The sequence below is a fragment of the Oncorhynchus mykiss genome, chromosome 12 (genome assembly GCF_057628025.1).
Source record: "Oncorhynchus mykiss isolate SJ-2025 chromosome 12, ASM5762802v1, whole genome shotgun sequence".
NCBI classification, from domain to species: domain Eukaryota; kingdom Metazoa; phylum Chordata; class Actinopteri; order Salmoniformes; family Salmonidae; genus Oncorhynchus; species Oncorhynchus mykiss.
In genome coordinates, this window is record NC_143033.1 from 57,508,499 (window position 1) to 57,523,147 (window position 14,649).

Sequence of the window (14,649 nt, forward strand, 5' to 3'; positions counted from 1 at the left end):
GAGAGAATGCCAAGAGTGTGCAAAGCTGCCATCAAGGCAATGGGTGGCGAGTTTGAAGTCTCAAATCTAAAATATATTTTGATTTGTTTAACATCTTTTTGTTTACTACATGATTCTATGTGTGGTATTTCATAGTTTTGATGTCTTCACTATTAATCTACAATGTAGAAAATAGTAAAAAATAATGAAAAACCCTTGAACGAGTAGGTGTGTCCAAACTTTTGACTGGTACTGTATATAATCCATCTCTCTCTGTATAATCAACCCACAGAAAAATACTTGTTTTTTTTACAAACACTCTCACAAACACCTAAATGTGTTTGTTTGCTGCAAAGCCTATTTACTGCTGACTCACTCTCCATATCTGAACTGGTGGGTAGTGAAGTGTTGTGTTCTGCGAAAGAACAGAGGAGGAGGGGCATCCCAGAGGTGTGCAGGGCCTTGTCATACATATTGCACACTATTGTGTGTCCCAAAAATGACCCCCACTAACCTTGCCACCACCACTGAAAAAATCAGAGGGGAAACACTGACCATAGCCTCAGCATGCACTAGTCTGTGTGTGTGTGTGTGTGTCTAAACCTTAGACAAACCTTAGACTCTGTTCTACTATGACACACACACACACACATACACTTACACAAAGAGAGAGAGATCGACACACTCACACCCTGACAATATATTATACAGATGTCTATGCTCAGACCAGACTACAGGAGTTGTGAAGGTGTAATAGATACGTCATCACCTTTGTCCTAAAAATAATTATGAGCATTGAATCTGCTTTGTCAGTGTGTTGACGAATGGGGCAGTTCCCAGTAAGGTGATGACATACAGCGTAGTTCACAGTTCCATGTTGACACCTGATGCTGCCAGCACGGCGTGCTGTTGAACATGTTGACACCTGATGCCGCCAGCGCGGCGTGCTGTTGAACATGTTGACGCGTCAGGTTTCAGAGCCTTTACTTTTATTAGGTTTTCAAAAAAACTAAACGAGGAGGACCAAGTACATTATGTAAGCCTCCACAAATAGCACCCTACTCATATTTGAGGTTCATTTGACAGAAACAATAGACCCGAATCAACATTTCTGTTAATGTGACAAATAAAGGCAGCTTGGCTAGTTGTCAACTGTAGCCTGTCTGGTCTATCTGGTGCAGGACTTATCATCCAGAACCAGTAGACATACTGTATGAACTGCCAAGGCTCAGTGGTTAATATACAGTCACTTCTGCTGCATCCCCAAACAGTGTCTTATGTCGTGTCTCGTGACAGAGCTGGCCAGCGTGCATGGGAGATGTGGGTCTGGGTTCCCAACTTCCGAAACGTTTGTTCTATGTGCATGAGAGCACCTCGGGAATATGTTAATCTCTAAGACATAGGCTGCATCCCAAATAGCACCCTTTTCCCTGTGTGTAGTGCACTACTTTTGCTTTTCAAAAGCAGTACACTATGTAGTGAATAGGGTGCTATTTGGTACGCATACAATGTACTTCAGACAGGAAGTGACTTGTATAAAGGCGTTTCTAACATCATCAAATGGATCCTTTAGTTATATTTGCCTATATCTCCTGAAGTATACATGTCAGGGATTGTCGCGCACTGTCAGCTATATAAATAGTCCTAGATATTACCTTAGTATAAACAGCAGGCTGGGACAGGGAGAGCGAGGATATGTCCCAAAATACACCCTATTCCCTATATAGTGCACTACTTTTGACCAGAGCCTTATGGACCCTTGTGAAAGTAGTGCACTAAATAGGGAATAGAGTCACATTTAGCAGCTTGCGAGACTGACGGATGGAGGTATGAGGGTCTGGATTGTGTCTCCCTCTCCTACTAGCTTCACCATAAAAGCTCCATTTGGCCAGTCACAGTCTTATCTATATTGTGGAACTCTTCTCTCTCTCCACGGTTACATAATAACAGTAACACCAGACCTGCCTGGGTTCAACTAGGATTTGTTTTTTCGTCTAATTCCAGAGTGTGGTTGAGCCTGTCTGGAGTGCCAGGTGGGTGAGGTTTGGAGTTGCACTTCTGGGGACTATTACATTAGTTCCATTGCGCCAGACAAGCTCAATTAAGCGCAGCTGAAGTATCTGACAGAAAACTAATGCTATTTGAACCCAGGTCTTCATGACAGAGTTATTCTTTCTCAGAATTGGCTTCTTCTGCTGGAAGCTCTATTTTATTTGTTAGTAATTTTGAAGGATTTTCCTACGCTAAATTCTACATACCACAGAAAGCTGTTCTCAGTACTCTTGAGGTAAGTGGTCAGAAACTCTCCCAGTGACAAGTGAGATTGTCTCTGGAATGTTTCATGAACTCTTTCCAGTGAATGTACTGTAGGTTGTATGGGCACTTTTGGCAGAAATCGATGATTTGAAAGCATAGCATATTCACTGATTGTACCTCAGTTTTATTGCTCAATGTATGTTCTGTGCGTGGAAGTCACAGTGTAGCAAGCATGTAAGGACGGATGAGCAAGATCTTATTGAGAAGGACGACAAACCATTGTCTTTGTTTTACAGGAGGAAGGCATTCTCCAGGAGTACCTATTAGCACTGACCACCAATGAACAGCTCCTAGCCCGCACAGCACTGGTAAGAACTTACAGTTAGACTTGCACCACTTTGTACTTGGTAATGTTGAAGACGGGGATTGACCACCAGCATCATGATGTTAGCAATGTAGAATGTAGATGTAGAAAGTTTTTTCCATCTCATATAAAGATTTAGAGCTGTAACTACATATTCTACTCACCCAGGATGGTAATGCTTAGAAACTATTATTTCAAATATCTTCCAAGTACTTACACTTTGCCTAGGACTACTCTGTGACCTAGATGGTTATCAATATCATGAATGATGTATTTTGGAATGTGGGCTCAAACATATAGGTTAGATAACATTCTCACTGTGCCTCCAGACCCAGATCTCCGTAATATTTCAGAACATACTCCATTCATGCAATACAAATGACGTTGACATTCCACTTTTAAGACTGTTGTCAATACGGAAGTGTTCAGACGACGCGGATTCTACGCTACAGGACTGTTTTACCAGCACAAACTGGAGTATGTTCCGGGATTCATCCAATGGCATTGAGGACTATACCACATCAGTCAACGGCTTCATCAATAAGTACATTGACGACGTCATCCCCACAGTGACTGTACATTTCCCAACCAGAAGCCATGGATTACAGGCAACATCTGCACCGAGCTAAAGGCTAGAGCTGCCGCTTTCAAGGAGCGGGACACTAATCCGGACGCTTAGAAGAAATCCTGCTATGAACCATCAAACAGGCAAAGCGTCAATACAGGACTAAGATTGGACCCTACTACACTGGCTCTGATGCCCGTCGGATCTGGCAGGGCTTGCAAACTATTACATACTACAACGGGAAACCCAGCCGCGAGCTTCCCAGAGACGCGAGCCTGCCAGACAGGCTAAATGCCTTTTATGCTCACTTCGTGGCAATCAACACTGAAGCATGCATGAGAGCACCAGCTGTTCCGAACAACTGTGTGGTCACGTTCTCCATAGCCAATGTGAGCAAGACCTTTTAAACAGGTCAACATTCACAAGGCCGCGGGGCCAGATGGATTACCATGACGTATACTCAAAGTATTCTCGGACCAACTGGCAAGTGTCTTCACTGATATTTTCAAGCAGACCACCATAGTCCCTGTGCCCAAGTACACAAAGGTAACCTGCCTAAATGACTTCAGCTCGTACCACTCATGTCGGTAGCCATGTAGTGCTTTGAAAGGCTGGTCATGGCTCACATCAACACCATCATCCCGGAAACCCTTGACCCACTCCAATTCGCATACCGCCCCAAAAGATCCACAGATGACGCAATCTCAATCGCACTCACCACTGCCCTTTCCTACGTGGACAAAAGGAACACGTGAGAATGCTGTTCATTGACTACAGCTCAGCGTTCAACACCATAGTGATGAGCTTTGTGGGCACTAAGCTAAGGATCCTGGAACTAAACACCTCCCTCTGCAACTGGATCCTGGACTTCCTGGCGGGCTGCCCCCTGGTGGTAAGGGTAGGCAACAAGACATCTGTGCGTTGATCCTCAACATGGGGGCCCCTCAGGGCTGCATGCCGAGTCCCCTACTGTACTCCCTGTTGACCCATGACTGTGTGGCCATGCACGACTCCACCACCATAATTTAAGTTTGCTGACGACACAACAGTGGTAGGCCTGATCTCCCTCAACATGAGCAAGACTAAGGAGATGATCGTGGACTACAGGAAAACGATGGCCGAACACGCCCCCATTCACATCAACGGGGTTGAAGTGGAGCGGGTCGAGAGTTTCAAGTTCCTTGGTGTGCACATCTCCAACAAACTATAATGGTCCAAACATACCAAGAAAGTCGTAAAGAGGACACGACAACGCCTTTTCCCCCTCGAGACTGAAAAGATTTGGCATGGGTCCACATATCCTCAAAAAGTTCTACAGCTGCATCATCAAGAGCATCCTGACCGGTTGCATCACCGCCTGGTATGGCAACTGCTCGGCATACGACCGTAAGGCGCTACAGAGGGTAGCTTGCACAGCCCAGTACATCACTGGGGCCAAGCTTCCTAACATCCACGACCTATATACTAGGCGGTGTCAGAGGAAGGCCCAAAAAATAGTCAAAAACCAGTAACCCAGGTCATAGACTGTTCTCTCTGCTACCGCACGGCAAGCGGTACCGGAGCTCCAAGTCTAGGCCCAAAAGGCTCCTTAACATCTTTTAGCCAAAAGACGACTGAACAATTAATAAAATGGCCACCCAGACAAATTACATTGACACCCCCCCACCCCCCCTATGTTTTATGCTGCTGCTACTTGCTGTTTATTATCTATGCATAGTCACTTTACCCCTACCTACATGTACAAATTACCTCGGCTAACCTGTATCCCCGCACATTGACTCTGTACCGCCACCCACTGTATATAGCCTCGTTATTTTTAATTTTTTTTACTTTAGTTTATTTAGTAAATATTTTCTTAACTCTATTTCTTGAACTGCATTGTTGGTTAAGGGCTTGTAAGTAAGCATTTCACAGTAATGTCTACACCTGTTGTATTCGGCGCATGTGACAAATAATTTGATTTGATCTGTTTTCCCGTTTGTCAATCAGGGTGTGATGAGTCCCAGAGTGAGAATACCGGTGGTCTTTAGTTATAATATTCAGCTGTTCCTCATTTCCTCCTCTAATGGTGAATCATAATGCTAGTGACACATAGCAGACTGCACACACACACAAACCCCCTACCGGTGCTTTGTATGTGGGCTGCTGCTGCATTCTGTACTAATGTATCTGGTAATTACCTCTCGTTATCATGCGTGGCTTAGCGAACATCATCTCCGCCCCGCTATGCTGTGATCCCGAACAGAAGGGCAGAGGTGCAAGGGGGCAGCAGGCAAGCAGTGTGGAGGGAGGGGGGATTCTGGGGTTGGGAGATGCACGATTAAAATGCTAATGTCTGATTGTCAGAGCTGAGAAGGGTTTACCTGTCTAAAGATGTCTAAAACCTCATTGATCTTAGTCTATTATCGGCATTGGTTGAAGCTCAGTGTTCAATTAAAATATCCCTACCATCATATCTATGCCAATTTGACACCAATCTTGATTAAAATTCGCAAATCAACTTGATTGGAGGTACACAATACACTCCCGGTCTCTCGTCATGAACCGTCCGGTTGTTATCGAGAACCACATACCAGATTTTTTGACAGGGTTGTTAGCAATTCCCTTTTAAGAGTTTTTCTCGCGCCTACCTAGCTCAAATTTTAGACATCGGGTTAAAACAAGACTATAGCCTCCTTAAAGTGACAATTGGACTTAAATGCCGGAATGACTACATTTGTAGGTGCAACAGTTTTTATTACATTTGTAATTTATTGCTCTCACGTGCTCATTTATGTACATTAAAAAGCAATTATGTGCAGCTGCTAGCACCATGAATTCAAGCTAAGGTTAATCAATAAATGCAAATATATATTTGGATTAGCTAGGTAGGTACACTGGAAGGTTATACAGTGCATTCAGAAAGTATTCAGACCCCTTGACTTTTTCCACATTTTGTTACAATACAGACATTCTACAATGTATTCTAGTTTTTTTCCCCTCATCAATCTACACACACTACCCCATAATGACAAAGCAAAAACAATTTTATACATTTTTGCATGTTTATTAAAAATAGAAAACTGAAATCACATTTACATAAGTATTCAGACCCTTTACTCAGCACTTTCTTTGGCAGGGATTACAGCCTTGAGTCTTCTTGGGTATGACGCTACAAGCTTGGCACACCTGTATTTGGGGAGTTTCTCCCATTCTTCTCTGCAGATCCTCTCAAGCTCTGTCACGTTGGATGGGGAGTGTCGCTGCACAGCTATTTTCAGGTCTATCCAGAGATGTTAAATCGGGTTCAAGTCTGGGCTCTAGCTGGGACACTAAAGGACATTGAGACTTGTCCCAAAGCCACTCCTGTGTTGTCTTGGCTGTGTGCTTAGGGTCGTTGTCCTGTTGGAAGATGAACCTTTGACCCAGTCTGAGGTCCTGAGCGCTCTGGAGCAGGTTTTCATCAAGGATCTCTATGTACTTTGCTCTGTTCTTCTTTCCCTCGATCCTGTCTCCCAGTCCCTGCCGATGAAAAACATCCCCACAGCATGACACTGCCACCACCATACCTGACGCTTGGTGTTCAGGCCAAAAAGTTCATCAGACCAGGTTTCATCAGACCAGAGAATCTTGTTTCTCATGATCTGAGAGTCTTTAAGTGCCTTTTGGCAAACTCCAAGCTTGCTGTCATGTGCCTTTTACTGAGGAGTGACTTCTGTCTTGCCACTCTATCGTAAAGATCTGATTGGTGGAGTGCTGCAGAGATGTGAGAACCTTCCAGAAGGATAACCATCTCCACAGGGGACCTCTGGAGCTCTGTCAGAGTGACCATCGGGTTCTTGGTAACCTTCCTGACCAAGGACTTTCTCCCCGATTGCTCAGTTTGGTCGGGCGGCCAGCTCTAGGAAATGCTCCATTTTAGAATGATGGAGGCCACTGTGTTCTTGGGGACTTTCATTGCCTCAGATATATTTTGGTACCCTTCCCCAGATCTGTGCCTCGACACAATCCTGTCACAGAGCTTTTGCTCTGACATGCACTATCATCTTTGGGACCTTGTATAAACACGTGTGTACCATTCCAAATCATGTCCAATCAATTGAATTTACCTCAGGTGGACTCCAAGTTGTAGAAACATCTCAAGGATGATCAATGGAAACAGGATGCACCTGAGCTCAATTTCAAGTCTCATACCAAAGAGTCTGAATACTTATGTAATACCTCTCTCTTTTTTTTTTTTCTTTTTTTTTTTTGTAAAAATGTCTTAACCTGTTTTCGCTTTGTCATTATGGGGTGACGTGTGTAAATTGATTAATCAATTTAATACATTTTAGAATAAGGCTGTAACGTCACAAAAATGTGGAAAAAGTCAAGGGGTCTGAATCCTTTCCGAATGCGCTGCAACTCTTCTCTCCCTGCTCAACTCCTCCCCTCTCACACATTCCATCATCCCCATCTCTCTCTCTCCCCCTCTTTCTCTCTCTCTCACTCCCACGTTCCCTCCTCTCTCACTCACTTGCTCATTCACTCACTCTCTTTTTTTTATTTATTTTTTATCTCGCAGGCTCTGAAGAACATCGCAGCCATCAGTCTGGCTATCAATTATCCCAATAAATCCACCAAGCTGCTCAATACATCCCCCTGAGAATGGAGAGAGAGAGAGACGGAACAGTGGAGAGAGAGGAGGAGAAAAAGAAAGCTAGCGACTTGAAGGGGTGGATATCCTCACATCCTGTCTCTGCCAGCTCTGAAAGAGGGATGAAGGGGATGGAGAGAAAGAAAGAAACACCCTCTGAATGTCTTCCTACAACAGCAGAACTGTAAAAGGGATTCACTCCTTCCTTCCCTGCTTCTATTCTCTCTCAATCCCCATTTCTATCCTCTCTCAATCCCCCTGTTTTCCCTCTCCATCTCTTTATACTATTTTTACTGACTGGGGAGAAGGGGGGCTAACTCGACAACAACACATCACTCTATCACAATCCTTTTGCCTTAGGTGAATACAATGTATCAGCATCGTGTGGGTTTCAAAGAAAGAAGATAGCCTAGCCGTGTCTCTTTGTTTCAGATTAAGATGCTGCAGAAGCCCCTCTGCTAAAGCAAATTAAGTGTGCCAAATTTGTCACCTTTCTGTGGAGAAATAGAAGTTTATTTTCTGTTTATTCTTTTTATTTTTAAACAAAAGCCACCTTGGTTTTAGAAAATCGGTCGCTCATGGAGAAAGCGGGTCACCTTGCCTAGCTCCCCGAATCCCTTTCTCTCTGTGGACAATGTAGAGCAGAACTAAAAATACAGCTACAGCCCAGAACAGGAGAGAACATTTCTGTTTAGGCTCCTGAGCCTCAGATTTGTCACCATGGGGAGAGAGAACTGAGCTCCGACCTAACATCTCCACTGTGTTTTCTCCACAGCTTCCTCCTTTTTGTGAACATAGAGGACAACTGTTTTTGGCCCCAGTGTCATCTGTCTATATCACAGTACTTAATTTAGAGGGTCATACGGGGTTACTCTGGAAATAGTCTCATGTTGTCATACTTTCTAGTCTCATTCATTTGGGAAACAGAATGGGAGATTTTGCAATCTAGGTTCCTCTATATATTGTATTTCAGTATATTCACACAGTATATTGGATTTCAGTATTTTCACGCAGCGACATAATGGGAGAAATTGTCATCTAGGTTCCTCTATATATTGGATTTCAGTATATTCCCAAGGTATATTGGATTTCAGTATATTCACACAGACTATAGGTATATGCACCTGTTGACATGGTAAAATGACACAGTGCATGGACATGGCACCAATGTGGTTAACAGGAGAACTCACTTTTGTTGACAGTCACTTGTGTTGGCTAATTATGACACGAGTGAAATGCTCGACCACCACGCACCACTGTAGAGTTGTCTGCATGACAGTGGTCATCTATTGATGGGGGTTATATTATATATTCACACTCTGGCTGTATACTGTACTGTAGCTTCAAAGGACACACATGAGGGAAAAGTGTGTTCCTGCCATTTCTGTTCAAAGCTAAGGGAGAACAGGGTTAGTCAGCTGTGTGATATGAAGCCCATTGTACAGCAAACACACACACACACACACACCGTATAATGTGGCTAGTTTATTATAGTAGCCTGGCAGTCCATGCTTAATGTGCCATAACCAACCTCTAGCTTGTGTTCCTTCATTGTCATGCTAAAACTACTTGAGAATTGGCTATAACACATTCAGTATGTGGACCTCTCTATTAAATAGTGAGTATTACCTCCACATATCAGAACTATGGATATTTGACCTGAATGAAATGCCAGATTGAGATATTGATGCGGGCATGTGATTGGTTGTGGTCAGATAGGTGTGTGAGCTTTCTGGAGTGTGATTGGTTCTCATCAGAAACATACGAACTTCTTATGTTTCATGATCACATTTAGAATTAAATTGTTTTTGTTTTAGTTCTTTAGATCTTTTGTTTTTGTTTTTATTCCTTTTTTTTCCCCTTTTGATAAATTCTCCTGATCCAATAGATTAAAAGACGAATGCCCTTTATTTTAAAACAGCTTCCTTGGGGTGAATTGGATTGACGATTCTATTGCAGTGTTATTTAGTACGGTGATGGAAATTCATTGCAATATTCAGAGTTCTATTTTTGTTTAAGTTTTGTGTGTGGCATAAGTTAATAGGGAAGACAACGGATGCCAAAGAATACCCTTTTTGTCAAATCATTAAATGTGTCTGATATGATATCTCTTCCAACCAGAGCACTTTATGGATGTGTTAACATAACAGCTCTGTATTGTGTGGAAATAGGGGAAAGGAAGGAAAACTATAAGAGATGTGTTATTTTTATTTTGGAGGTCCTGTACTGTTATTGAGAACCGGCATAGAGAGGGTTAGCTGGGTGCTAGCTGACGATGACACAGGCTGTTGGATCTCCAGTGTTTTTGTTTACATGAGCGTCAGCCAGTGTTGAGCATCTAAAAACGGCCGTCACATGGCCACCAAGATGACCCCCGACACGGGCTTCTCTTCCCTCCCAGAGAATCCAGTTCAACAGCGCCTCACGTATACTCCCCTACATCTTTATTTGGACAGGGAAGCTAAAAGTTAAATTTCTCTCTATATTTACGAATTTTGGATTTGAGATCAAATGTTTTATGAGGCGACAGTACAGAATATCCCCTTCTGTTGGATATTATTTTCATACATATCTGTTTCATTGTTTAGAAAGGAAAGCACTTAATGTATCCCCCCCCCCCCCCCCCCATTTGAAGGTACCATACGAATTTGGGCAAATTCACTTGGTGTATTAAAGTAGTCAGAAGTTTAGTACTTTGGTCCCATATTCCTAGCACTCAATGACTACATCAAGCTTGTGACTCTGCAAACATGTTGGATACGTTTACTATTTGTTTGGGTTGTTTCTGTTGTGTCCAATAGAAATGAATGGTAAATAATACATTATTATATGAGTAATGAATCCACTTTAATTGTAAATAAGAATAGAGTAGGTTTCTGAACACACTTAGGTGGATGCTACCATGATTACGGATAATCATGAATGAATCATGAATAATGATGAGCGAGAAATTAGAGGCATCAATATTATATGCCCCAAAAAAGACTAACTCCCCTTTTATTGGTAATGGTGAGAGGTTAGCATGTTTTGGTGGTATGATCTTTGTTCCTCTGTAACTTTGTCGCTCATCATTATTAACGATTCATTTATGATTATCCGTAATCATGGTCACATTCACATTAATGTAGAGGTGTTCAGAAACATTTATATTCTTATTTACAATAAAAGTGATTCCAAAATCACAAATGACATTATTTACATTCATTTCTCTTGGCCACAACCTTAACCAACTGCAAATGCATCCAAGAAGTTTGTAGTCACTAGCTTGATGTAGTCATTGCATGCTAGTAATATGGGATCAAATACTAAGACAGGAAATGACTGATAATACTTTAACATTACTTATTTTATAAATTTCCCATCGTTTTATACAGTATAAATACGAAAGTATGTGGACACCCCTTAAAATGTGTGGATTCGGCTATTTCAGCCATACCCGTTGCTGACAGGTGTATAAAATTGAGCACACATCCATGGAATCTCCATAGACAAACATTGGCAGTATAATGGCCTTACTGAATAGCTCCGTGACATTCAACGTGGCACCGTCATAAGATGCCACCTTTCCAACAACTCAGTTTGTCAAATTTCTGCCCTGCTAGAGCTGTCCCGGTCAACTGTAAGTGCTGTTATTGTGAAGTGGAAACATCTAGGAACAACAATGGCTCATCTGCGACGTGTTAGGCCACACAAACTCACAGAACGGGACCGCTGAGTGCTGAAGGGCAAAGCGCGTAAAGATCATCTGTCCTCGGTTTTAACACTCACTACCGAGTTCCAAACTTCCTCTGGAATCAACGTCAGCACAAGTACTGGTCGTCTCGAGCTTCATGAAATGGGTTTCCATGGCTGAGCAGCCACACACAAGCCTAAGATCACCATGCGCAATGCCAAGCGTCAGCTGGAGTGGTGTAAAGCTCGCCGCCATTGGACTCTGGAGCAGTGGAAACGCGTTCTCTGGAGTGATGAATCACGCTTCACCATCTGGTAGTCTGGGTTTGGCAGATGCTAGGAGAACGCTACCTGCCTGAATGCAGTGCCAACTGTAAAGTTTGGTGGAGGAGGAATAATGGCCTGGGGCTGTTTTTCATGGTTCAGGCTAGGCCCCGTAGTTCCACTGAAGGGAAATCTTAATGCTTCAGTGTACAATGACATTGTAGACAATTCCGTGCTTGCAACTTTGTAGGGAAGGCCCTTTCCTGTTTCAGCATGACAATGCCCCCGTGCACAAAGCGAGGTCCATACAGAAATGGTTGGTCGAGATCGGTGTGGAAGAACTTGACTGGGCTGCACAAAGCCCTGACCTCAACCCCATCGAACACCTTTGGGTTGAATTGAAACGCCGACTGTGACCCAGGCCTAATCGCTCAACATCAGTGCCCAACCTCACTTGCTCACGACACAGACAATGACACAGACGACGCTGGATTCCTATCGAGCAGATGGTTGTAAATAATATTTTTATTACGTTGAAATGACTCTCCGGTTAAGTAGTGATGCGTGACATATGCCTAGTTTCCTGAAATTAGTCATACATAGCTGTACGATAAAGAATGCGACCTACACACTTCCTTAAACCTAAAATGAGTTAAACAGTTGTTTTATGTCGAAAACCGACACAAAGCACATCAGTAGAACTAATAAAAATGCATTTTTGCAGAGCATCTCCCCCTGTTGATACGGAGGACGCATGCCGATTAAATGGCCAAAATGTTGGTAAGACATCACTAATGTCACAATATTTTGGGTAAAGTAATAAAGGTGAAATATTTTGGGTAGATGTTCCTAAAACTGATTAACTATGTATAGAAGGATTATAAAGTATGACAATTATTGTTTATTGACGTGTCATGAATTTACTGTGATGTCATCATATTTGTATATGGCTTATTATACTTTTATGTACTACTAGATCATATGGATTGAAAAGTTTAAAAAATCATTTAAAAAAGCCAAAGGCCAAAGCTTTCTGGGTCGTCTGGCTAGATTGATGAATACAGCCATAGTACAACAGTGCAAAGCTAAAGAGTACACTGTAAGTGATTTTGTCCAAATACTTATGTCACCTTCAAATGGGGGCACTGGATACATAAAGTGCTTTCATTTATGAACTGTAAAACAGATATGTAGGATAATCCCCTCAAAAAGGTGACGTGGCCTCGTTTAGCATTTAATCTCAAATCCAAAATGCTGGAGTATAGAGCCAAATTAAAAGTTTTTAGCTTCAATGTCCAAATATGTAGGGGGGTGTATCTACAATGTGCCTACAGTAAAAATAAAAAATGAAGAAATCATAATTGAACTCTCATATTATTGTAAATGTCTTCAATTATATTTTTAAAGATAAATATATTGTTTAATTTGAGCTTTTTTCTATCTTTTTACTTTTAAAGGTTTTTGTTTTTTTGTTGAAGTTTATTTGAAACTGACTTAGGTTTGAATGTACATAGTTGTGAATATTGTTAATTGCACATAGTAATAATAATGTAGGGGAAAAAGAGGAAAGTATTTCATATCAACCCCCATACAAAGAAGAATTATAATATATTCTATTGTTCTCTAAAGACGAGACAATTTGATTCTTTTGATTTTGTATGAGTGGCACATTGGAGAAAGGGGGGTGGGGGGGAGTACTGCTTAGATTGAATTGTTATCCGTTTTTAATTAAAACACAATTTTGATGCGGTACGTGTTTGTCTCTGTCGTCTTTTTTTTCTGTCTTAGATGTTCCTACTCAATAGGGACTTATTTTGAAACTAAACTTTTAAATATTTTCTTGTTAAGTCAGACTCGGCAGCATTAAATTGGAGCTGTCATACCACATTATTACAGCCTTCATGTCACTGGATTTTTTTTAAATTAGTATTTTATTTAACCTTTTATTTAACTAGCTAAGTCAGTTAAGAACAACTTCTTATTTACAATGACGGCCTACCAAAAGGCCTCCTGCGGGGACGGGGGATAAAAAAAATATATACACTACCGTTCAAAGGTTTGGGGTCACTTACCAGGCCAAAGACCCCTCAGAGACACCAATACTCCTTAGCCGGGCCCACAAGAATGGAATGGTCTACTGTATCAAAAGCATTTGCCAAGTCAATAAAAATAGCACAACATTGCATAGAATCAAGGGCAATGGTGACATCATTGAGGACCTTTTAAGGTTGCAGTGGCACGTCCATAACCTGAGCTGAAACCAGATTGCATATCAGAGAGAAAGAAAGCCAGTCAGTTGATTATTGACAATGTTCTCCAACACTTTTGATAAACAGGGCAAAATAGAAATAGCCCTAAAACAGTTAGGATCAGCTTGATCTCCCCCTTTAAATAAAGGGTGAACCGTGGCTGCCTTCCAAGCAATGGGAACCTCCCCAGAAAGGAGAGACAGGCTTGGCGATGATAGGGACAGCAACCTTAAAGAAGAAAGGACCTAAACCCTCTGACCCAGATGTTTTTTTGGGGGTCAAGTTTCAGCAACTTCTTTAGCACCTCGGACTGTGTGAATGCCTGCAGGGCAAAACTTTGTAGCGGGGCAGGGGAGAAAGAGGGAGGATCATCGGGGATAGTCGCTTTGTAGAGGGGCAGGGGAGAAAGAGGGAGGAGCATCGGGGATAGTCGCTTTGTAGAGGGGCAGGGGAGAAAGAGGGAGGAGCATCGGGATAGTCGTATTAGAAGAGGTGGGAGATGAGGAAATGTTGGATGGGCATGGAGGCGTCAAATAGGAATCCTTACTTAAAGATCTCAGCAATGTGCTTCTTGTCAATAACAACCAGATCATCAACATTAAAAGACATGGGCAGCTGTGAGGAGGAGGGTTTGTTCTCCAGATCATTTTCCAGGACTTCTTGGTGTTCGACCCACAGAGAGAAA

The 14,649-nt window shown here is 42.3% G+C and overlaps 1 protein-coding gene across 4 annotated transcripts in view; it reads left to right on the forward strand.

Annotated features, from left to right (window-relative positions):
- zzef1 (zinc finger, ZZ-type with EF hand domain 1) overlaps positions 1–13,467 on the forward strand; it is a 54,610-nt gene extending 41,143 nt beyond the window's left edge. For all 4 annotated transcript variants that reach the window (XM_090192831.1, XM_090192832.1, XM_090192833.1 and 1 more), the window contains exons 55-56: positions 2,532–2,603; positions 7,708–13,467. In XM_090192831.1, coding sequence (XP_090048957.1) covers positions 2,532–2,603; positions 7,708–7,788 — 153 coding nt within the window. In that variant the 3' untranslated portion in view covers positions 7,789–13,467. The remainder of the gene's footprint in view (positions 1–2,531; positions 2,604–7,707) is intronic.
- Positions 13,468–14,649: the final 1,182 nt, after the last annotated feature.